A 26,372-nucleotide genomic window follows, 5' to 3' on the forward strand; every position below is an offset into this window, starting at 1 on the left:
AGGCTACTTATTTATTTCCTTATAACTGTAAATATTTATGTTATCTTAAAAATATAAAAACATAACAATTTAATAACTATGAATAAAATATATTCCATTTCAATGAGCATAATGTAAGGCTCGTTTGTACTTATTTTTGTTCATTTATGTTAATTATCTTTTTTTTTTTTTTTAAATAATGTAATGCTTACATTATTTTCAGTTTTAATGTACATCCTATGTTCTAAAGTGATGTTCTAAGGCAGTTAAAATTGAGGTTTTACATTTAGATGTGAGGAAGGGAAAATAAAAATTAGGGGGGAGGTTGGGGTTACTGATGTTTTTGTTAGCAATTATTTTAAAAGAAATACAAATTTGAATAAAATCACTTTCTTCTGTATGCCTTGTCACATGCAGGAGCCTAATGCATGTGTAAGATCTGTTGTGTTTTGTTGTGTGTTATAGGTATAACTGTCCCAGAAGCCGTTTTCTTTGCATTTTAGTTGTTTTAGGAGTTTTGACACCCCCCAAACAAAGAAAAAAAAGGTCAGTAGCGACCTTAAATGTCAGGGCGTTCCGGCAAGAAATTGTAGCAACTTTCACCCCTTTTATTGGCAAAACATATCTTGAAAGAAATCAGATCGTAAGTCATAAAATAAGAATCGGAACATCCCTACTTAGAACAGTGGCTGTGCTAATCAGGTATCCACAATATCACATTAATCCTTGAATGATTTTTTGCCTATTTTCTGACAGGAACTGAACGATATTCATTCATTCATTTTCCAAGCCGCTTATCCTCACGAGGGTCACAGGGGTGCTGGAGCCAGCTAACTATGGGCACCCGGGTACACCCTGAATCGGTTGCCAGCCAATCGCAGGGCACAAGAAGACGAATAACCATTCGCATACACAGTCATACCAAGGGACAATTTAGTGTTCGATCAGACCGCTATGCATGTTTTGTGATATGGGAGGAAACTGAAGTACCCGGAAAAAAACCCATTCAGGCAGGGGGCGAACATGCAAACTCCACAGGACTTTGAGGCGGACGTGCTAACCATTCTACCACGGTGCCGCCTATATAAGTAAATGATATTCAATTTACTTTAATAAAAAAATTGTCAAGTCAGTCTATTCTGTACTGATTTTTTAACTACCCTCCAAATGATTACAAAAAATGGTTATTTACAGCCATTAAAGTATTCGTAATTTTAAAAGTATAAATGAACCTAATGTGATAGGTGGTGTTCAAAGAATCAAATCACTACACGACTGAGTGGTAGCATAGGTGCAAAGCCGCAGATAGCAAAAAAAAAAAAAGAAAGTATGGAAAGATAGACCAACCTACAACATCAGTAAAACAAACTACACAACATTCTCCTTATCATATATTATTTTTGTTCAAGAAAAATCATTGTTTATAGGCAACTATAAAAGTGACCACTTCTGAACAACTTGTAAATAAAATTGCCATTGCAATAGACAAGTTTCTTCAGCGAAACATGGGCGGCGCCATCTTTGACATTTTCTGCCACGGACTTCCAGTTTAGACAGAACAACATGAAGTGTGGCTGATGTAAGCAGTGTGTAGATAAAGTTAAAACGCAAAAACAAACCCGAGGAACCCATGGAATCTCCCAAAATTGATTCAGCACAATGTACTGTAGGCTGCAGGACTTTCTGTGAAGAGGAATGTTTTGACCACCAACCAGCTACAAAGCACCAGTGTGGATGTACCCCACTATACCCCATAAATCGAAACCAGCAGCAGACAATAAGTTAGGGATGTGGCTTACAGCTTTAAACTTAAATGATCCAACTAAAAGATTGTATGTTTGTTCTTATGACTTCGTTGATCATCCGTGGACAAAATGGACAATGATTCCAAGAGGTGGGAATCTTTGGGCACCTAACGTTTTGATTACGATTACGATTCAGAGGCTACGATTCGATTATAAATTGATTATTGATGACCCCCCCCCCCCCCCCCCCCCGCTACTAGCTGATTTTAATGTTTTATACATTAGTTACAAAAAAAAAAAAAGCCTCGCAGGCTTAAATAAACGACAATTTCAGTATCAAGTTAACAGTTAAAAACAATAAATAATATACTCAAATCCCCATTCTGTATCAGCAGCTTTAAACTACATTCAATTAATTTAATGTTGTGAATCAACCGTTAAAGTTGTTTAAATTGCTCCCGTTATTCCATAATTTCCCTTTTGTCTACTTTCGACGTGAAAGTTTTAAAACTATTTTAAAGATAGATTCAAGTCAATATTTTACCGATTTAGGAGTATTTTAGATAAAAAGTTAATTAGGTTTGCTTGGAAGGTTCGCTACAACAGCATTGCAGGGAAGTTTACTGCTTTAAGATGGCGGCCGTTTACTAACGCCCGCATCTAGCTTTTTGCAGATGTGCTGCTACCGCTACCGAGTCTACAATCCATCTAGTCCTATATAAATGATATCTACCGTAACATTATGTAGCTTAGCTCTACTTGTAGCAGCTTTTCGGCAGCAGTCATGTATGTTGTTGTGTTTTTTTATCTCGTGGCATGAGTTGAGCTAGAGCCGTGAGTTGAGCGTTGGCATTACCCGAGGGGCCGGTTAATGAGAAGCATAATGTTTAGCTACTCCCGCTCCGTTCCGTCCCGAAGACCGCGCGGCACGCTGAGTGTGTTGTACTTCCGCTTTACTTGGCATATTTCAATAATCGGAATTTGGATGTTTGTGAATCGTTCTCGAATCTTCCACGGCCGAATCGCGAATAATCTAAGAATCGGAAATTTTGCACACCTCTAGTAAATAATATGAAAAATCATCATAATTACAATCATCATCGTGATAACAATATCAAAGACAACAAGTCATTTCATGCGCAAGATTTTAGCTTTAGTATTTTTGGAGAGCTGGACATGAAAATGCAGGGATAGGAAGAACATACCTTCCATAACACAGCGGCAGCATGGCTACATGAATCAAAGGGACCTGCAACACAAGTGCAGCCTGCAGTCTTGACATCTCCCACCTCTGTTAACAACGCCAATGTTATTGCTTTGTGGTGGCACAATCTTGGTTTCACATCTGCCTTTATGAACATGAAATTCCCATGCTCATGTATTAGGACACATTCAACTTTGTTGCTGTGCAGGTACTGGATGCCTCGGAGCTTTTCAGGTTCCTGATTGCGTCTCCCCCTCCACTGCCATTAAATCAATAAAATACAAAAAAAATTTGGGTTGTGGTGACTCTTAGCCATTTCTTTATGTTGTCCTCCCATGTCGTGATGATAGCAGATGGATGCGGTATTTCATATTTTTCTTTTTTGAGGGACTTGTTGGGTAGTGCCACTTAAACTCCATTGTTGAGTTGGTTAGAGAACGTGTAAAACGGAAGTCGCGAGCAGAAATGCGAAAGTAAAGCAACGGTACAACGGAAACTTGTCTATAGCCAAGGATGAGCCCCCCTTACATAATATTGAGTAATTGTTATTTGGTTTTGTCGCATCACTAAACAAAACCAAATTAATAACTATAACTAGTTAAGAAAAGGAAAATGAATGAAAAAATTAATGGTTCATAAATATTAATTTTTAAAAAATATTTTGAATAATGGAAGGAAGGAAATGAAGGAAATGCTAAATATTTCTCAGCCAATATTCCATTATTCGATAGAATAGTAGCATTAAACATTTGATTCTGAAAAAGAAAAAATATCTGATATAAACAGCTCTAAATTATACCTAAAACAAACTAAAACTAACCCAATAAGCAATGAAAAGCGGGACTGTCAGTAATGACATAATGGAAAGGCTTGAAGTTTCACAAATACATGAAGTCGTGTTCAGACTTTCCAGAGCTGCTGTTGAGTTAAATATTTACACATAAAATACTGGTGTGGAATGCAAATAGGCTGAGAGTGTTCCACAACAACCTCCAAATATTCTGTCACTCTTGTGAGTGAACCAATGGTTTTTCAGGAAGGCTTCATGAGTCATTGACCTGTTTTCAAGGCTAACATTAGTTCCAGTAGTTTTATGCAAAGTTCTTGCACCCTAGCATATTTTGTAAGACTTCAGCTCAGAGAGCTTCAAGTATGAACACCTAAAGTGTTTTTTCAATCGCTCCAAACCAAAACTCACACCAAACCAAACCCAAAAGTATATGTTGATTGTATTGGCTGACATGATATTCTTGACTTTTGAACAACCCTCCAACTGTCTTTAAATTCAGCAAAAGCTCAATCATTCATGCATGTCATTCAAGCCTTTCCAATTAGAGTTTTTAAAATTGCCAAATTATATATACAACGCCAATCCTGTTATCAGCAACATTTGTTATTATCCACAACTTTTATCAGGCTTTCCAGTTGCACTGAGGAGACAAGCTAACCCACACACTTCTCTGAATTACCAATCTAGATTTGGATGTATTATAATACACTCTTTTTTTTTTTTTTTTTTTTTTGTCTTTTCACCACACTGGGATTTTTAACTTCTTTTGGTCTCTGAAATATGTGTGTGAATAAATTAGTGTCTTAATTACAATAGCCTTGAACTAAATGTTTAATTGCAGTCTCCGTTTGATGCACAAGTGATCATCACATCAGAAAATAAGTATTGAATTTACACAAATGGTAAATTACATTCCCTTTTAAAGCATTGCTGATGGTTGTTAGCTGTAAATATTTTTCAAACAAGGACACTGTATAATAATAACAATGAGCAGGAACAATTAGGAGTAACCATTAATCCATCTGGATCGATTAACTGATTGTTTTAGATTTTATTGTGCTTAACCAATCAAAACATCAATTAATTAAGCATTTTTTTAACATTTTGTTAAAATATCTTAAATCTTTCAGCAACAAAATTGTCAAAAATATCACAATTGATTATTGTTTTTTAATGCTTTAGGTGACATGAAAATTATTGTTTATTTTGTACATAATATATTATATCTATCAAAGATCCTTAAGATTGTGGCAGACTTATGTACTGTATTGTTGTGAAATTGTTGATTTACACCTAGTAGTAACAATTAGAATGAACACACAGAACTGCATCAGCCCTAACATAAATCATACCAGATTCATGTTGATACTATAGTTATCATTATGCTACTGTTGATTTAAAATATAAGTAGCTAAAAAAAAAATTTAAAAACAAAAACAAACCTTTAAAGTCCGAAGTAAACTATCCAGCCATGCTTCCTCTACTACTGTTTTCTCTATGTCATAGTGGCAGGGAACTAGTAGCTCGGAGAGAGAAAGAGGGTGAGAGTGAGCGAGAGAAACAGAGAGAGAGCGCGTGAGAGAGCGAGAGAAAGGAAGGTGTGGCAAAGAGAGCATTTGAGCCTCAGCTAAGGACAAAAATAAACCAGCATGTACTCCCTTGACACGCTGAGTGCAAGTACATTTTCCCAAAACGCTGCACAGGAAACAGAATCAGCTTGAAATGGACTGAGCAATGTTACAAAGGCAACAGCAGTGTAATGTACCACAATAAAATGAATTTTCTTTCATTGTAAGCTGTAATATGTCAACAGTTAGACGCAAAAACTACATCCAACTGGAATTACCAGTAATGGGCGTGATTAATAACAATCACTGTGAATGGAGTTGGATACATCTGAAGGAGCAGTAAAATGCCTATTGATTTGGATCATGTTTTTGGGAGGGGAGGGGGTCAAGGACAACTGGAGACGGGCATTCATTGTGGCAAAACATTTGAGACAGGAGTTACGAGATAGTGACATAACAAAATAAACGCATAAGTAAAGAAGTCTCTGACTTGGGGGGCTTGGGCTTTAAGCATTGAAATAGTGAAAAATTCAATTGAATTCACTTCACATGAATAAGATTTGAAATTTGCACCACACTGTATCATGCAAGTGCAGGCCCACTTTGTTGTTCCTGCATCACCTCACTCCAAAGGCCATTCAAAATAAAAAGTTTAAATTTAAACAAATAATATTCAGTTCTGATCCAGTCAGCTAAATATTAATAAGAATCCGGCTGTTTGCAGAGGCAAATCAAAATTACCTACTCAAATACAGGTAATTCGGTTACGAACGAGTTCCGTTCCTACCCCTAAATACCCCGTAACTCTCAAAATAACTATCCAAAAACATTATAAGTCATATTAATAAAATAAAGTAAAAACTAAGATACTGTGAGGTACGTTGTGTTAAATGCCGTTATATTCAATGACTATTCGGGCTTTACTGAGTCGCCTTGCCGAGAGAAAAAGGGCGCCGTAGAAAGAGTAGGGAGGCGAGAGACGGGGGATATCATGGCTTCTCTAAATGTGAGCCCGCCATCTGAACTCAAAAAGCCGGATCGGCACTCCTAAGAGGAGTCACCGTAGCTGCAGCATGAGAACAAGGAAGCGGTAGTTCTCCAAGCAAGGAACTGCAGGACGGCGGTGACGCTGCTAAAGGGAGGAGGGGATCCTGACATGAAGAACGGGAACTTGGTACTGTTTACGCGACTTATAAATAAATAAATAAATAAATAAATGACTGCTGACAAAATTGCGAGACTCCAGCATAGTGAAGTCAAAATACCTCGTAACCCAGGCATTCTGATCATATTCAACACACATTTCTTGCAAACCTGATAAATTGACATCAAAAGTTATAGAGAAAATCATGGAAATAAATGAACAAATGAACGAACGGTCAGTTTTATTTTTCCTAAAATCATTAATTATAAATAAATAATTATTATTCAGTGCTAACAAATATACGTTTGTTTGTTTTTTTTAATCAGTATGCCAGTGACATATATTAAGAAGAATAATGATTAAATGTTCTATCATTATATGGTAGATTGTACAGTCAAACAGTATTCACCTGTTTTCATTCATACAACAAAATAAGTTATGCCTTTATCAATTAAACATTCCCTAGTTTCAAATTAAGTTAATTTGTAATTAAAGCTATCATTATTTCAGTATTATGTTTGTTTGTTTAGCAGTGTTCCATAATAATGTGTGCCTCCTTTCCTGCATCAACTTTATAAATTTAAATGGAAAGTACATTATAAGTTTCTTTCTCAGACTTTTGAAACAGATGTCACTTTACTTTGTAGTGTTCAGGAGCCAGTTTTCAAAATCATCACGTACACTTTGTTTTTCCTGTGATGCAAAATAGTTGAATAAATAACAATATTTGATTAGTTAATATATTAATAGGTTGCATCATTTTGCAGTCACGTAAGGTGAATACTATTTTATTGCTATTCAGAAACTATATTTTATTGATCATGCAAATTTTACAGCGCAAGCGATTATTTTTGGTAATTAAAAAAAAAAAAAAAACTCACAAAGACCTGCTGTCCCCATACATGGACATTACATTTTGTGTTATGTAGGCCAACATTTTGTATTGCACAAGTGTGCCCTATTTGACCCAAAATGTGATAGTCACACAAAGACAATAGTTCTAGTAGAAGTAGTAGTAATTGTTTTTTTATTCATTAATAATGTAATTAAAAACAATCTAAACGAATAAAACAAATACACTCTAGTTTTGGCCCAAATAACACTCTGGAGGTGATAAATAATAAATTTCATTTGTCATTTACATTACACGCCAAAAGTTTGGACACACCTTCTTGTGCGTTTTGTTTTCATGACTATTTACAATGTAAATTCTCACTGAAGGTAATAAAACTATGAATGAACACGTGTGGAATTATGTACTTAGCAAAAAAAAAAAAAAAACTGCAAAATAACTAAAAATATGTATAATATTCTTGTATAGTAATATCTTCAAAGTAGCCACCCTTTGCTCTGATTACGTTTTTTGCACATGGTTGCTTCTCTTGATGAGCTTCAAGAGGGAGTCACCTGAAATGGTTTGCCAATTCACAGATATGCCTTATCAGGGTTAATTAGTCGAATTTATTGCTTTTATCAATGGGACTGGGACCTTTATTTGTGTTGCGTTGAATGAGGTGTGTCCAAACTTTTGGCCTGTACTGTATAAATTATATTTTGAAAATTACTTTATTTTCATAACAAAATAATAAAAATGAATAAACATTTTAAATAAACAGAGTAATTCTTTAAACCATAAAAATAATAATAAATAAATAAATAAAAATACATTTATAAATAAGAGTAGTCACTGAATTTTCCTTTTTTTAATGTAGAGGGAAAAAATGAAGTTCGATGTATTTATTTATTTTTAATTAAATGAATAAGAGATTATTAAATGGGGCTCTGGCCCCTGAGCTACATTCAGTTTGTGGATTCCCTACCAGTAAAATACAGTGTGGTTAACTGATAACTCTCTTGAGGTAATTCATAAACCAGTGGCGCCACCTGCCGTCAATTTACGTCGTTACACATGCATCTGACTCACCTTCTCTTGAAGAGTTTTAGTCCAGTGAATGATTTGGAGCAGCCGAAATGCATCTCCTTCTCTTCCTCCATACAGTTAGTATGAAGGCTGGAAATTGTTGGGGTGTCAGGGGAGCAGGAGTGGAGTGAAGAAGTCGAGGAGCTGGAACTAAATGCGCCATCTCCATCCTCTTTTCCAAGGAATATTTTCCCTCCATCATCTGTTTTTTCCTTGCGAGAACATTCGTGGACGTTCATTCCTACACCAATCACCCGATCGGTGTTGATATCCATGACAGACAATTTTCTGTCCCGTGCTTAAAGGGTTAGGTATGCCTATCTCATTTTGACAGTAAAAGCTATGAAGGCTTGTGGAATGTTCTTCAAGCACACTGAACCAAAGTCATTAAAGAATAGTTTAAAAGTTCTAAACATCTCCAGTGTAAACAAACATACAACAACGCTAGACTGCCGACCGCCAACTACTAAAGTTTATAATACCAAACCTCCTCACTTCAATTATGGTACAACGTAAACCATTTGTCTTAACACAAACTACTCACCAAATGTCAACGTGAGGATAATCAGCATGTTATTACAATTCAAGGGAGTCGAAAAGACTTCAAATATGGCTCCCCTACAAACGCTACAAAGTCAATAATCCACAAACCAAAGGTCTTTAAACAAGGCACACAAGGTGTGTGTGTATGTAGAGATTAGTGTTGACCTAATCCTTGCTTGCATTCCTCTCTAACTCAGTAGTTTTTTACATTAGCTCGCTCTCGTGTCACTTCGTATTTGGCTACTCAGTCCTACAGTTTTTCCTCAAAAGCTTCTTCGTCCTCCATTTCTCTTCTAGAACTTCACACTTTTCTTCGCTTCCCCTCTCCCTCCCCATTTTTGCAGAATCTTATCAGTGTACTCCATTAAAGTAAACGTTAACACGCACGAGTAGGTACGATATGCTTGACACTCACACGCAAAACAGCCGCGCGCACACAGACACACTCACGCTCACACAGTAAACATTGATCGAAACGTTCACGTTCACACACCCGTTGCGATTCCCCCATCCCCGCCCGGCTCAAAACCCGGAAGTGACTGTTGACAACAAAACCCGATCAGGTCCTCGCTACTTGCTGTCCATTCAAATGCCTGAACAAAAATAAAACTTCACTAAAAGTTTGTTGTTGCGGTTTAAAATGCTAACTAGAATAGGGGGGGGGGGGGGGGGGGGGGGAATCAACTAAATTACGCAATATTCAACCCTGTATGGCTCCAGTGACTATTGTTGGTAATTAAAAAAAAAAAAAATTATATGATCAATTGTTATTGTTATCAAGTATATTAACTATTATTATTAATATTATTAATTAATTTGCCGTTTTGTGATTCAAAAATCTTGATTAATCAAGTAATTAAAAACGTTTTTTATTTGAAAGGATTTTGGTTTATGATTGAATCAAATAGTATACAAAGACATTAAATGTACTAATGAATAGAGTTGTCATTTGCACTAAGTTCCACACTCTTATCATTTTGGCAATAAGGATGCCGCCGGGGAACCTCCCTGGTGAGGTGTTACGGGCACGTCCCACTGGGAGGAGGCCGCGGGGCCGACCCAGAACACACTAGGGAGACTTTGTCTCCAGACTGGCCTGGAAACGCCTTGGGATGCCCCAAAATGAGCTGGATGAAGTGGCTGGGGGGATGGAAGTCTAAGCTTCCCCGCTGAAGCTGCTGCCCCCACGACCTGACCTTGGATAAGCGGGAGAAGATGGATGGATGGATGGATGGATGGATGGATGGATGGATGGATGGATGGATGGATGGATGGATGGATGGATGGATGGATGGATGGATGGATGGATGGATGGATGGATGGATGGATGGATGGATGGATGGATGGATGTAACATCACTTTTCTTGTTACTGCCACAGATATGAACGAGTAATATATTGTGGTGATGAAGGAGATAAAAAAACAAACAGGAAATGGAAAACTAGGAGTACTGGTGAACAACAACACTGTCATTTCCTGTTTTATTTTGAAGGCTTCACCCTTCTCGTGTCTGCGTACTTGCCTTTCCTCTTGTCACCTAATCACCAATTGTTACCACCTGTTCCCCATTAGCTCGTGTGTATATATTGCCTTAGTTTCCCCTGTCTTGTGCAGAAGTGTCTTACTACTTATGTTGGTCACATCATCCTTGTCTCATAGCAATCGTAGTTGTCTACATTTTATCCTCCATTCGGAGTGTTTTTCATTTGAACTTTTGATCATAGTTATCTTGGCTTTTTCCTCCGTTTGGAGCGCTTTATGTTGGTACTTTTCCTCATCCCCGAGTGCCAGCGAAAGAACCTTTGTTTTCTAAATAAAAGTCTTTTGCCTAAAACTACGCAGCTGAGTCCGCCTCGTCGTCTCGGCCTGACTAACACTCGCTCAGAACATCCTTGCATCCCTTTGTTTCGAGGGTTAATCATGTAAAGACCAGAACAAGATATAGTTGTCAAAAAACACTTTTTAAATCAATGTATATTTTTTTGTTATTATTTCATCAGGCACCTCCATTTGGCAGCTATTAGCCGAGCGAATATGTCTGTTATAGTAATCAGTGTAAAAGGAAATAATGCACTGGCAAAGGTTTGTGTTGCTGGCAGCTTCCATGTTTGGAATGTAACCTGCTGTTAAAATGTGTTTGTTTTTTCAACTCAATAAATCTTCTGTAATTAATTAATCATAATTCATTCATTCATTCATTCATTTTCCATGCCGCTTTTCCTCACGAGGGTCGCGGAGGTGCTGGAGCCTATCCCAGCTAACTCGGGGCAGTAGGCAGGGGACACCCTGAACTGGTTGCCAGCCAATTGCAGGGCACAAGGAGACATACAACCATTCACGCACACACTCATACCTACGGACAATTTAGAGTGTTCAATCAGCCTACCATGCATGTTTTTGGGATGTGGGAGGAAACCGGAGTTCCCGGAGGAAACCCACGCAGGCACGGGGAGAACATGCAAACTCCACACAGGAAGGCCGAAGCCCGGGATTGAACCCTTGATCTTAGAACTGTGAGGCAGACGTGCTAACCACTCAGCCACCGTGCCGCCTTAATCATAATTGACTCATTAAAGTTCCACCGCTAATTTTAGAAAACTCAAGTTTTCTAGATCTATCTATCTATCTATCTATCTATCTATCTATCTATCTATCTATCTATCTATCTATCTATCTATCTATCTATCTATCTATCTATCTATCTATCTATCTATCTATCTATCTATCTATCTATCTATCTATCTATCTATCTATCTATCTATCTATCATTATTATTATTATTGCATTTCTTTTACATCATTTTATATATTACTGTCTTATAGTATTGTATTTAATTCATTGCCAGTTGCCAGTTTGATGTTTGTTTATTGGGAATGTTGAGTAAAATTGATTTTTAAAAATCTAAAGAGGTAATTGAGCTTTTGGCTATGTGCACAGCAAAATGGTTTACATACCTGGGTCACTACTTCCATCTTTAACATCGATGTTATAATGTAAGATAACCACCATGGTGTGCAATATTGACCTATGATGGCGATTTAAAATAATGTCACAATTTCCCTCAAGAATGTTGCAAGTGACAGGTGACCAAAGCCAGAGAACAGGTTAACAGACACTGAGTGTAAGCTGTGGGTTAATGACATAGTTTGAACAATATTTTAACAAAGTGCTTCTTTAGGGATGGAGTCGGGAATCGTCAAATTGCTTTTTTTCTTCAGTGTCATTGTCAGGCATGAAAATGGGTCAGGGTTTAAAAAAGTGAGAAGGGTGTGGAGGAAATACTGTATGTTCCGGTACACTGTACAACTAGGGCTGTCCCAAACGACTATTTTTTTCCCGATTAGTCAGCCAACTATTTTTAAGATTAGTCGACTAATCTAATAATTTTTTTCCCCCTTTATTTTTACTAATTTAGCAATGAAATTTTTGATGACGCTTATTACGGTAATTCACAAATTACATTTTGGAACACTTAAATTCTTTATTAAAGTACAAATAAACACGTAAATAACAACAATAAATCACAAACAATCAGGTCAAATGCTGATAGCATTAACTAGTGCAAAAGCGCCTTTCCAACATGATTCAAAATAATTCTTAAAAAAATAATCGAGCATTAATATTATAGTATAGTACTATATTTAATACTATTATAATCATTGCCAATCAGATTTTTCATAAAGGGTGTCATTTTAAACATTCTTAGTCCGGAATCTGAATTCTGAAGTATGTGGGATTAACTCCAGAAATCGTTATTTATATGACGAACATGACTCGCTTTTATTTTGAAATATTCACCCGAAGTATGTTCGCTAAACCGCTATACGCTTTACACTCTGCAAAAAAGCTCTTTTTGTCATTGCATGTGGTGTCAGAAATCCATTTTTTTCGTTTGTAAATGCTGTTAACCAGCGATTTTTCATGTTTGAAGTGTCACCTTTTAACCTTAAGTTTGCGTTTTGGAGAGGATTGCCAATGTTTTATAGCAGGCTAAAGTAGGTTGTGTTTTTTCCCCATTAGCTTCAATGTAGCAATGCTAACATTTGCAGTGTTTAATTTAGATGTGTTTCCTTATTTTGTATGTCTGAGCTTTAATTGTACGACGTGTTGATGACTAATAAACATCTGAGAAAGGAAGTGGAGTCTCATTTGCCATCAACACGCACGTGTACACACACGTATAAATGTAAGCACGCATCCACGCGACGATAAAGCGCAGCCGTGAAAATAACCGCCCTCATTTTTATTTACCGTGCGATAAATGGACTCATTGCATATCGCGACAGACTTCAATGAAAAATGTCGTTAGTTATTTACATGGATTTATAATCTGCCAGCTTGTAATTGTCTCTTGTCGTCTTCTAAAATTACAACTGGGTGACGGCGCTTTAGGTGTTCATTTACGGTCGATGTGCAACCAAGCTTGGCTTTGAAGAGACAGTGCACCCTCCTTTGTTTCGTTGAAATAAGTTTGGCCACTCTGGTGCGCTTTTGGTTTTGTGTCGCTTTCCCCGCTTGCATTCCCCGCCGCCCCCCTTAAAAATGTTCTGCTCAGATCAACGCAATTCTTGTAGGTCACCCTTTTTTACTTCAAAACGGCGAATTTCGCCGAAAGGTGAGAGATTTTCATGCCTGCATTGTGAAATAGTTGAGCACAATCTGTGTCAAACATTCAAGAAATAATGAAACATTTATGTATTCTGAAAAGCTTGAAAAGTATGGTTGGTATGTTATTTTACATTTCTACCGCCAAATTACACAACTGTGCACGTATCCACACACAGACACACACAAAAACACCTGCTCACTTTTATCCATCGCCCACTCTGCATTTCAATGACAAATAAAATGCCACTCAGAAGCCTGACACAATTTTCCAGTGATCCTTTCAACACCCACCGCTGACCCATTTTCTCAGTTTCTCGCCAACAAAGGACTGTAACTGTGAATTTGTGTCATCAATAACCTTGAAAGTGCTTCACTATCATTTCATTACATAGTAACTTAGCCGTATATTTTCACATCACAAATATGCATGGTTGTTTATCAATAGGTTATACAAATATATACGTATTACATGTCCAGAACATCATGGCTGATTAGGAATATTTATAATTTGAGTGTTGCAAAGTTTAAGAAGTCCAAAAATGCCATTGAGGGTTATTAATATTTTCTTTCCATCCTGTTCCACCAAATTATAATTCTGAAGTTAAATATAAATAATAATAATTTTCAATTTACACAATCTTTTTGTGCTTAAAATACAAGCATTTGGAGCTGGTGGACAAAACTATATTAAACAGGTTGTTACACTAATTGATCTGTGGGTGCGTTACCAGTGACAGGACTGCTGCTCTCCTTTCGACAAACCACTGCAGTATCTGAAAACTTTGTAAGGCTAAAGTGCGTAAGATTACTTTATTTTAAGTTTTGAGTACATTTTACTTGTAATGCCATTTATTCTCCATACTGCTGTGCTCCATTGATTAACCTAGTTTTTGTACCTGATCTAGCTGCAAACTGTCACACTACACATGGAGTGCCAAAGTGAGTTTACTAAAATCACCTAAAGAACATACAGTGGTAGTATAAAATGTTAAACAATTTTAAAAATACAACACACAGGCATACGTAACCAAATATAGTACATGACCTCTGCCTCTGTAAATTTCACCTAGTGGCGGAGGTAAAATGAAGTCTTTAAACTGGACTTTAAAAAAATAAACAGTTTGGGCTGACCTGGTGATTCCATTGATTTGCAGTTGGATACTTAAAAACCAATACCAGATTGTTTGCTCTTAATTTGATTCTGAAATCAAAAATATTAATACTTTGATTTTTCTGGCATTCAGATTGACAGTGCACAGTATGTCATCATAAGGAACAATCTGGAGAGTAAATATGTGATATGTTGGGACTACCTTGTCTTCCACTCTGTATCTGACTAAATTAGTCATCCGCAGTCTGACTCTACAATGGCATTTTCGAAGAGGGAAAGATGGAGCCATGTGTGGAGCAATTTTAGTTGAAAACAACCAAGATATAATTAACCAACTAATGAAATGAATACAGTATATGCGTCAAGAAATTGTTTCATTAATTCATCTTTGAATAATGCACAGTGTCTGTAACATGTAAATAATCTCTCATACTGTAGGTAAAACAGTATACTATACATGAATTCTGGTAATGTTTCCTATTGTGTTAGGATTAGTGCTGTAACAATTAATCGATTAACTCGAGTATTCTATTAGAAAAAAAATATTCGAATTAAATTTTGCTGCCTCGAGTATTCATTTAGTTAAAGTGGCGTTGTAATGGTTTGTTTTGAAAGTGTTTGCATTTAGTTTTATTGATTTGGGTGGATACACTGCCCTCTAGTCTGCCTCATTTCACATGGCTGAATCCAGCTGCTCCCTGTTAAGACCAACATAAGCCAAGTTTTTGTTTGAGCTATTGTCTTTTTTATGCATTTGTAATTTAGTGTAAAGGTATATTTTGCCATTTTTGTGGAAATATTTGTTTGAACTATTTGTTAAGAGCATTGTAAAAAAAAACCTTGGCATTTTATAGCAGTTAAACTAGCGGACATTTGCTATGTAAGTTAGCCAATTGTTCTTTTGTTGTACTTATATCCTCTTTTATTTATTTTCTATTCCGTTTGAGGCTCAGGTCAGGTTTTTTTTTTTTTTTTTTTTGGGGCTGTCAAACGATTAAAAATTTTAACCGAGTTAATTACAGCTTAAAAATTAATTAATCGTAATTAATAGTAATGAATCGCAATTCAAACCATCTATAAAATATGCCATATTTTTCTGTAAATTATTGTTGGAATGGAAAGATAAGACAAAATATGGATATATACATTCAACATACGGTACATAAGTACTGTATTTGTTTATTATATCATTAAATCAACAAGATGGCATTAACATTATTAACATTCTGTTAAAGCGATCCATGGATAGAAAGACTTGTAGTTCTTAAAAGATAAATGTTAGTACAAGTTATAGAAATTCTACATTAAAACCCCTCTTAATGTTTTCGTTTTACTAAAATTAGTAAAATTTTCAATCCAAAAATAAACTAGTATCCCGCCATTGTTGATGTCAATAATTACACAATGCTCATGGGTGCTTTAGCCCATAAAATCAGTCACACCCAAGCGCCAGCAGAGAGTGACAAAACTCCAAAAAACACAAGTAAGAAGTGGACATTGCACTGTGCTGTCATTTTAATCTGTTTGAGCGGGGCATGTGCGTTAATTGCGTCAAATATTTTAACGTGATTAATTAAAAATAATTAATTGCCGCCCGTTAACGCGATAATTTTGACAGCCATAATTTTTTTATGTTCCTTATTCGATTACTTGAATATTCGAACTAACCACTTCATCGATTAATGGACTACTAAAATAATCGATAGCTGCAGGCCTAATTAAGATTACCCATACATGTTTCAGGTGCTGTACTATTATATTTGCATGGCAGTGTAGGTTCAGATTACACTCAGAGATGCTGTGAACATAAGTGAGAATGGTTGTCCATCTCTATACGTGCTCTGCGATCCCCGATGTCAGTGACAAAGTCATGATATTGCAATATTAAAAGAGCTTCAATATCATCGTGGTCCTGTCTTCATATAAAATGAGTAGTTGTGCTTAATTTGATTTGGGTCAGCTATATACATTGGCAGGCACTTATCAGCGCAGCAACACAGCTCTGTCTACTTTCTTGGTCCAGTTTAAATGCACCTGATTGGCCATATAACTTGTAAACATGTGACCATGTCACAAGAAATACTCTGATGACTGACTGAATGGTGCACAACGCCAACTTAAAATTTGGCTATATATGATGGGATTCTACAGTACAAAGAGGCATACGATAATCACTTGATTGAAAAAAAAAAAGACAGAATTCATGTGACTTGCATGACACATCAACATTTTGAACACACTATGCCTAAGTAAGTACCTTCAAGCTAGTTAAGTGAGCTATGCAGGATTATTACTGCAGCAATAATAGTATTGTGGAGGAATACGAATGTCAACAATAGATGGACACACAGAGACGATTAAAGCATGTGGAGAAGGACTCAGCCCACAAGAAAAAGGATTGTGTTTTGCTTCTTCCGAGTGCACCTGCCCATGCTACCTGTACCGTCAAACTTCTTGCAGTGCCGTGTGTTTTCTCACGATTATGACAGATTACCACTCATTTTTTGCCCACATTGAGCTTCCATAGCCTTTCCGTAGCATTTTCCTCCAACTTGGTTCCACCAAGCATAACAAAAGGGCTACAGCTAGAGCAAGCGAAACTTTCATTTTCCAAACAAAAAACAAAAAAAAGGAATTGAATTGTCAGTGATTTGGGACTGGTTCGGTTTGGCGGCAACAGACCGATCAAATGACTGCAAGCTGTAAAGTTTGTTTAAAGCCTGTTGCAACAAAAGGCAGCAGCACGACAACCTTTACTTATTCATGCATTTAAAACAGAGGCATTTGGCCAAGTGGGACAGATGGAAAGCAACATATGAAGCGCTGTGATTTTCAGCTTTAATTTCCTCATTTTTAAAATTTTTGGAATATACATAATGGTGTAGGCAAAGTCTATTGACGTGCATGATAACTGTTGAATAGATTTACAATTATTCCATGAAACATGAAGATGAATCATAGAAATAGAGAGCATTGAAGATGAAGTAGTCACAATGCAGAAGAAGAGACTGGACAGAGTTGTCAGTTTTTTTTTCTAGTTTTGTTGTTCTCCATCCATCTGGTACATGCTGTGGTGCTAAGTTATACAACTTTCTGGCTCGAGGCAAGGGGTGCATTGTTCCTCCCCTCCCACTCCCTCAGCTGCTTGACATATCAAAGCTTGTCAATATTAATCACGAGTTTGATCTTGCCTGAGGGAGTGATAGGGAGCCTCCGAGCTTGAATAGTAGTTCTTTAAACAATCAAAAAATTTCAATAGATAATAAAATACAAAATAATAAAATGCAGGCAAGCCCTTTTAATGAGCTACAACATTAAAAAAATAATAATAATTAGCACTGGTAATGCAGATAGTAAATGTGTTTAAAATACATTTTTATAACTACAGCTAATAATCTTTTATATCGCTCACAATTCATTTATACAAAAATTTCCCACTGTTTTTAAGACAACTACTTCCAGGACATAATGCAACAATTATACATATTTAATTCTTACAATCTTTCATTCATCCATTATCCATCCTGCTCATCCTCACAAGGGTCACAGGGTTGCTGGGGCTGATCCCAGCTGAGTACAGGTTGCCAGCCAATCGCAGTATGTGCAATCAATACAACTATACAATATAATAAAAAAATGTTTAAAAAAAAAAAAAAAAATATATATATATATATATATATATATATATATATATATATATATATATATATATATATATATATATATATATATATATATATATATATATATATATATTATTATTATTATTATTATTATTATAAATAAATAAGAATAAATAAAACACTGTATACATTTTAATAAATGTTCTACTCACTGTTATGTGTCTACATTTTCTCTCTCGGACCATGTGAGTAACCCACAGGACATGCTCATCAGTTAATGGACATTAAGATTTTCTAGGAATGTTGCAGTGATCATTTGAAAATGTAAACCCTGGCAGAGAGTTATAGAAATAAAGAATTGCATATTTATATTTATCTGTATCCTATTTATTAATTCATCAATTCATTCATAAACTCGCAGGGGTGATGGAGCCTATCCCAAATGTCTATGAGCAGAAGGCAGGGTACATCCTGAAATGGTTGCCTACTAATTGCAGTCTTTGTCTTTCTCTTTATTCAGTCATAGAACACTTGCATTGATTTTACTGGATTGTATTATTTGGTCATAATGTTTTTGGTAATTGGTAATCAATGGGAGTGCTGTTTCCGTGAAGCAGTACAGGCCAGTTCCATTAAAAACAAAAACAAAAATCACTAAATTAAAAACAAAGTTTCATTTTTCACAGGGGACCATATTTTCATAAAATTAGTGAGTTCCCTGTGATTGCGAGTGCTCAATACACACAGATGCAATTACATTAATTTCAGATTTGATTGTTGAGAGAGGAGCTTACGTAATTATAGAGGAACCATAATGAAAGTAATCAATTATAGTGATTGGATGAGTTGTTGTCAGGGTTATTCATGAAATGCTAAGTTTATTTACACCTAGAATCTAGCAATAAAATAGCCGAAGGAGATGAATGAAGTTCTCTTTGGTTGAGTCCTGTCTCGGTCAGCTATAGGCTTGGACCAAGGGCGTAGGTTTGCATCGGGACGGTAGGAACATAACTTTTCAGGATGCTGCAATTGTCCCCACCAACATTTAAGCAACCTTATTTGCATTATATAATGACATCATTTATATATGTCATTTAGATTGTCTTCCCAAATGTTATAAGGATAGAATTGACCCGACCATTAGTGAGTAAGTAAGTGATTACATTACTTTCATTATGTTCAAACTTACATTGAACACTTTTCACTTGCTGAATGTGCGAGGGAGTTTTTCTCCCTCAAACGCACGTTTGATTGGCTGATGACTTGACCCCCCCACACACACACACGTCACACACACACACTCGCATTCACAACCCGACAGAAATACAACATGCCCCCTCCTCCACCCCCTTCAAAGACGAGGGATATCAGAAGTTCTTTTCCACCAGCAGCAGCCACCATAAGTAATGCAAAAAGACGTCAGTGCTGTGGAGGTGGGGAACTCACCACTAATTTTGCTACTGAAAGTCCGACCTGCATCAGAGTTGGCATAACATTAATCTGTATGAATTTCTCGAACTCGAGGAGGAAGCTGCATTGAGATAAATATCCTCACGTATGTTTTCTAATGTTAACGTTAATTAAACTGTAAGAAATGTAGTAAAATAAGGATTACCCGCTTATAATTAGTTAATTGATGATTAACAAGTTTATATTTCTTGTGTATCTCCATATCATGTGTGTTCAAATATTGCAATTTAAATTTGCTGATAAAATCCAGACATTTATTCCCAGGAGGTTTTCAAAATGTTTCTTTAGTGGTTTTTGAAAACAAAGGTTTCAGTCGAACAGTGTATCACCTGAACCACTACACATAAAAGTAGTATAAGTCAATACAGATTTATTTTGCATTGAGTATTTAGCTCATCATTTAATTAGGTTCATATTGGTGAGAAATGTATCCCTGACCCCCATTCACCCAGTCTGTTTGGTCTTATAAATGTCCCGTCCCGAGCAAAATGCGTACATGCAGGTTATGCTGTTACATCGTCCCTACCAATGCTGAAACCAAACCTATGTCCTTGACTTGGACACTCTGACTCCAAGTTGCTTTGTGACCCCCCTTTCACTGAGGGCCCAGAAGGGACAGGGGAAGGATGGGCAGAGGAAAATGTGGGGCACACAAGCAAATTAAAGTAGAAAACAGGAAAGTTTCAAAGATCAAGACAAGGAAGACTGACTAGACAGTTGTGACAAATTGTGAAAACAACTCAATGGTTGGTTTAGCTCATTTATTTGGGGTAAACATAGACCAAGGATCAGAATATCAGTGCTGCAAGCATCCAGTGCTAGGGGCGGTCTGGACCTCCCAGACATCAAGAGATACCAACTGAGAGCCCATTTAAAATGTGTAACTGATTGGGTTAAAGACGATTAGGAGTGTGACAAAATATCGAAATGGTGATATATTGTGATACTTTGTAACCCAAAAGGTTATCGATATGCTCTTGCCAAGAATCGAGATATCGTTTTAAAAAGGTGTCAATGTTTATTTTTTTATTTTTTTTTTAAATAAAAAAGGAACCAACAAGTTGCAAACAAAATCCTCCATCATAATTGTGTCTCAGTTAACTCTATGACTGCCATTGACGGTGCTCGACACCCAATCCATTTAGACTGGGAGGGCCGAATGAAAAACCAGAGCATTTACAGTCACTGTTTCCGATTTTTGGGGGCATTTACAGGTCCATTCCTGTTGAGTTTGAGTCATTGCCTATTCATTTGGGAGATTCCCAGTAGAGGTTAGATTTTGTGCCCGAACCCGACCCGACCCGACATTCGGGTCGGGTCGGGCCCACAATTTGAGCATTCACGCTCGGGTCAGGTCGGGTCGGGCCGCCATGCCGGACTAATAAATTATTAAAAAAAAAAAAAAAAAAAAATGGAGAGCATGCTCTCTGTATTGCGCTTTTGCTTGTGCGTGTGCACGAACGCCGTGGCGCCGGCCGCTTTTTCTTCTTGTCCTCCCGCTGCACGGCCGAGGCGCCGCCCTCTCCTGTTCCCTCTCCTTGTCAGAGAGGCGCGTCCATGTGAGAACAATATCCCACACACTCAGAAATATGTTTAACAAACTTTCCCAGCGTTATTTCGTTGTGTGAATGCTTTGATAATTCTCAAAAAAATATGTATATTATTTAAACATTAAGAAAACTTGCGGTTTTTTCTGCCAACTTGAAGAAATGAAAATAAATTGCTGCTGCTGCGTTTTTTCCGCGTCACTCAAAAAAAAAAAAAAAAAAAATCGGGTTTTTCGGGCTCGGGCCTGCAAATCTAGTTAAGTGATCGAGCTCGGGCCGGGTCGGGCCTCAATACCAGCGGGCCGTGTCGGGTCGGGCTGGATTTTTTAGGCCCGAACTAGGCTCTAATTCCCAGGTCACTTCCTGCTCTGTAACCCAAAGTCAACAGGAAGTGACCCATAAAATGGCCCAAAATCAAGAGGAAGTGACCTATAAACTGCCCCCCCAGTAAGCAGGAAGTGATGAAAATCAAAACTTTAATGACCTGAAATGCCCCAAAATTACCTTGTTGCCAGGCATTGGGTGCCACTGACGGCCATAGACGTTCAATCCGTTTGAAGTGGGAGGGATGGCAGCGAATGAACGAATGTTCATTCGCTGCCACCCTCCCAGTTCAAATGGATTGGACGTCTACTAATGATAAACTCATTCCAATTCACAGCAGAAGCGTCTTTTTCACGTTTATTAGTTGTTTTGTAGAATATCCTAGAATGATTTCCTGACCATGTATGGATAATCGTTGTGTCGCCATATTGTGAGATCATCGTTATCGTGAGCTTTGTATCGCAAATTCCCACAAAAAACGACTAAATATAAATAAATAATAAATAATAATAAACTAAATTATGAATGCATTAAAAAACATTGGCGCAAACAAAAACTTAGCTTACGTTGGTCTTGACAGGGAGCAGTTGAATTCAGCCATGTGAAAAGAGGCAGACCGATTAATCGTTGCAGCTCTATTCCACTGGATTTTCTAACTTGTCTCTTGCACTCCACAATGGATGTTTTTGAAAATCATGGAAACCATTCCTGGACTACACTCAGGACAATGTTTCTCCCATTCTGACGAAGGCATTCGTGTAATAAAGTACTTTCTTCCTTGTATAGCTTTCATTGTTGTGCACTCCTTTAATGATGTTCCTGGTTGCTATTCCCAGCTTGCTGTGTTTTTGTTGTTGTTTGTTATTGTCGGTTTGCCTTCATTTGTTCTGTCTGTTCTTGTCTTTTCTATTGTTGAATATGTGGAAAATCTTTTTTTTTTTTTTTTTTTTTTTTTTTTTAATGAAAAACGCAAATGTGCAGAGTATTTTACATTCATGTTTCTGTGATGTGGACATGGACTATCGAGAGTAAACCCACGCTAGCATGGAGAAAACACTCAAACTACCCCACCTCCAAACTACTAGTAAGTGCAAGAAGAAATTCATGCCCCATCTCTAAACTGTGAGGCAGATGTGCTAAATCCGTAAAGCTGTCTCATGTTCATCTTGTCTGTTCCATTTGAAGTTGCACATCCTTCAAAGTCCAGATCTAATTATAGAGAATAAATACATTAAATCCAGGAAAGCAGGGCTTAATGTCTGGTTCATGTCGACGTTTATTATCCCTAATAAAACAACACATCGCAGGCGCTTTGCTCCCTGACACAAGGCTCGATACAAAGACAAAGATAAAAAGATTTTTAAAATAAAGATAAGAACATGAAAGAGAAAATAATTAAAATTTAGAGAAAAAAAAGAAAAGAAAATCAGACTAAATATAAAACGAAAGTCAACATAGATGCAAGAAAAGAACAAATGAGGTATGGTATATACCCCAGGATGGCAGAATTTCAAAATAAGAGCAGAAAAAGTAAAGCACCATTTACAAAATGTTATTGTAAAAGTCCCATCTGCCACTCTTATTTGGAGATGTCTAATTTCGTGATGGGTATGTTACGAATAAAATCTCACCAGAGAAAGATTAAACTGCACATGCCCCAAACACTGACACTTACATAACCCAGTCGTGTCAGTATTAACAGCAGCCAGCTGGCCAGCCATAACCCTCCACCCCACGCTAACACACACGCACCCCCTCTCTTTCACACATACCCTGCATTACTGATTATTCTTACATGACTATGATAGTAAGCTCTATGGTTATGGGGAAGTGTGGGGTGCAATTCACTTCTTAACACCTCATGGAGGACATGCCCCACTCATTACATAATATGAATCTATCTGCTTGATTTAGAAATGCTCTCCCATATATAGTCTCTGTTAGTTGGGGGGGATACTGCCAAAATCTATTCAATGTTCTGTATTAGTGTACACTGCCACTGAGTTGGGGGTCACTATTGACAAAGGTTTCAGTGCATCCTGTCCTGTCAGTGTCAGTGTCCAAATTAGTTACTATGGCCCACTGAAGTACAGTATAGCATTTTCATCTAAAATTTTATACACTACTACCAATGAGCTCATGTATGAGAAAATGCTCGCTGGCATATACAGGCGGATGATGTAAAGTCGACAAAGGAGATCATAGATCTGTGCTGTGGGCACTCAGAGTATCTACCTACTGTAGGTAGATAGTGGGGAGAACAAGTATTTGATACACTATGTTGGCAGTGTATCAAATACTTGTTCTCCCCACTATATCTGTAGTATTGTTAAATAAACTATAGTAGTAAATGTTGACTGTAACACCAGAGAAGGATAAAGTCACCACTTTCAGGTTAAACCGGTTAGCAGATAAGCACATTCCACTTTCTCTTTTACTTTTAAGTACTTCCTTACCTGTAAGACACCTGCTTCCGAAAAATGGTAGGCACAAATTCGGCTTCCATCTGAGAGCACTCCTTTTCCCCCTCCTCCTCCTTCTGAAAAATGATAGGTGCAAATTCGGCTTCCATCTGAGAGCACTCCTTTTCCCTCTCCTCTTCCATCCCTGCCATCTAAAACAATAAATGAAGTCCATTTTCAATTACTATCTTGATCATTTACAGTTTAGGTTTAATGTGCTACACTTAACAAGGTAAACCTGCACAAATGTAATGTATAGTACTTGATCTGTACTAAACTGAAAACAGCTTATATGTATGGCATTTATTTTAACCTTCTCACACAACTTGATGGGAAGCTGAAAGAATCTCTCAATTTGGTGCAGCAGATGTTTAAACAATGTTAAGCAAAATGGAATCGAAATCCAAAAACAAAAAATCAATCAACAGCATCTTTTTTCGATGTGCTGTTTTGTCTGATAGAATTGTTTTCATTAAAATTAAATTAAATTAATTAAAATGTTTTCAAACTTTCCACAACAAAACTGTCAAATCATAAAAATTGCTTTTATTTTTATTTTTTTCAGTGAGATGTTGTGAATGTGTACATAATATTGTAATATTTGATTTAGCAAATAAATTGAGGTCCAAGAACATGCATGCCTCGCTCGAATAAACTGAGGAGTATTTTTGGTTAGTGTCCTCACCAAGAAGAAAAACAAGAAGAAGAAAAAACGACTGGGACATTGTGCCCTCTCTACGACTGGTCTAAAAATGGAGTCTAAAGCCTAAAGCCTGAGTCTAAAAGGTTTGAGTGGCATAATTAGATAATTGACAAAAATGAGATCATGAATTGATAGACTAAAATCCATATCATGTCACAATTCACTGTGAAATGACTCAGGAATAAGTCAACTTTCCCCATACACCTGAAGATTTTTAGTCAATTTAACACTTTTACAATTTGAGATTGTTAGTCTCGTGTTTATCATTCTTGGTTAGGAATGGGTGAAATTGAGATTATTTTTACAGTAGGGCAAATAAGTATTTAGTCAACCACCAATTGTGCGAGTTCTCCTACTTGAAAAGATTAGAGAGGCTTGTAATTGTCAACATGGGTAAACCTCAACCATGAGAGACAGAATGTGGAAAAAAACAGATAATCACATTGTTTGATTTTTAAAGAATTTATTTCAAAATTAGAGTGGAAAATAAGTATTTGGTCACCTACAAACACGCAAGAATTCTGGCTGTCAAAGAGGTCTAACTTCTTCTAATGAGGTCTAACGAGGCTCCACTTGTTACCTGTATTAATTAAGACTGAATCTGCAATAGGTAAAACGCTTGGTGTAAAGAACTCAACTATGGGAGCAATTATTAGAAGATGGAAGACATACAATACCACTGATAATCGATCTGGGGCTCAATGCAAGATCTCACCCCGTGCCGTCAAAATGATAGCAAGAACGGTGAGCAAAAATCCCAGAACCACACGGGGGGACCTAGTGAATGACCTACAGAGAGCTGGGACCACAGTAACAAAGGCTACTATCAGTAACACAATGCGCCGCCAGGGACTCAAATCCTGCACTGCCAGACGTGTCCCCCTGCTAAAGCCAGTACACGTCCAGGCCCGTCTGCGGTTCGCGAGAGAGCATTTGGATGATCCAGAAGAGGACTGAGAGAATGTGTTACGGTCAGATGAAGCCAAAATAGAACTTTTTGGTAGAAACACAGGTTCTCGTGTTTGGAGAAGAAAGAATACTGAATTGCATCCGAAAAACACCATACCCACTGTGAAGCATGGGGGAGGAAACACCATGCTTTTGGGATGTTTTTCTGCAAAGGGACCAGGACGACTGATCTGTGTAAAGGAAAGAATGAATGGGGCCTTGTATCGAGAGATTTTGAGTGAACCATCAACAAGGGCATTGAAGATGAGACGTGGCTGGGTCTTTCAGCATGATAATGATCCCAAACACACAGCCAGGACAACAAAGGAGTGGCTTTGTAAGAAGCCTTAACAAGGTCCTGGAGTGGCGTAGCCAGTCTCCAGATCTCAACCCCATAGAAAATCTGTGGAGGGAGTTGAAAGTCCGTGTTGCCCAACGACAGCCCCAAAACATCACTGCTCTAGAGAAGATCTGCATGGAGGAATGGGCCAAAATACCAGCAACAGCTAAGAGTTACAGAAAACGTTTGGCCTCCGTTATTGCCTACAAAGGGTACATAACAAAGTATTGAGATGAACTTTTGGTATTTACCAAATACTTATTTTCAACCATGATTTGCAAATAAATTCTTTAAAAATCAAACAATGTGATTTTCTGGAGAGGTTATTTCCACATTCTGTCT

General features: G+C 37.2%; 1 protein-coding gene across 4 annotated transcripts in view; it reads right to left on the minus strand.

Moving 5' to 3' along the window:
- LOC130912452 (diacylglycerol kinase zeta-like) overlaps positions 1-26,372 on the minus strand; it is a 115,374-nt gene that overhangs the window by 85,076 nt on the left and 3,926 nt on the right. For 2 of the 4 annotated variants that reach the window (XM_057830554.1, XM_057830552.1), the window contains exon 1: positions 5,161-8,344. Coding sequence is in view for 2 of the 4 variants with exons in the window: in XM_057830557.1 (XP_057686540.1) it covers positions 8,355-8,626 (272 nt within the window). In the remaining 2 variants the exon portion in view is untranslated. The other 2 variants (XM_057830557.1, XM_057830555.1) reach the window with 2 other exon arrangements.

Source organism: Corythoichthys intestinalis, chromosome 2 (assembly GCF_030265065.1).
Source record: "Corythoichthys intestinalis isolate RoL2023-P3 chromosome 2, ASM3026506v1, whole genome shotgun sequence".
NCBI lineage: Eukaryota > Metazoa > Chordata > Actinopteri > Syngnathiformes > Syngnathidae > Corythoichthys > Corythoichthys intestinalis.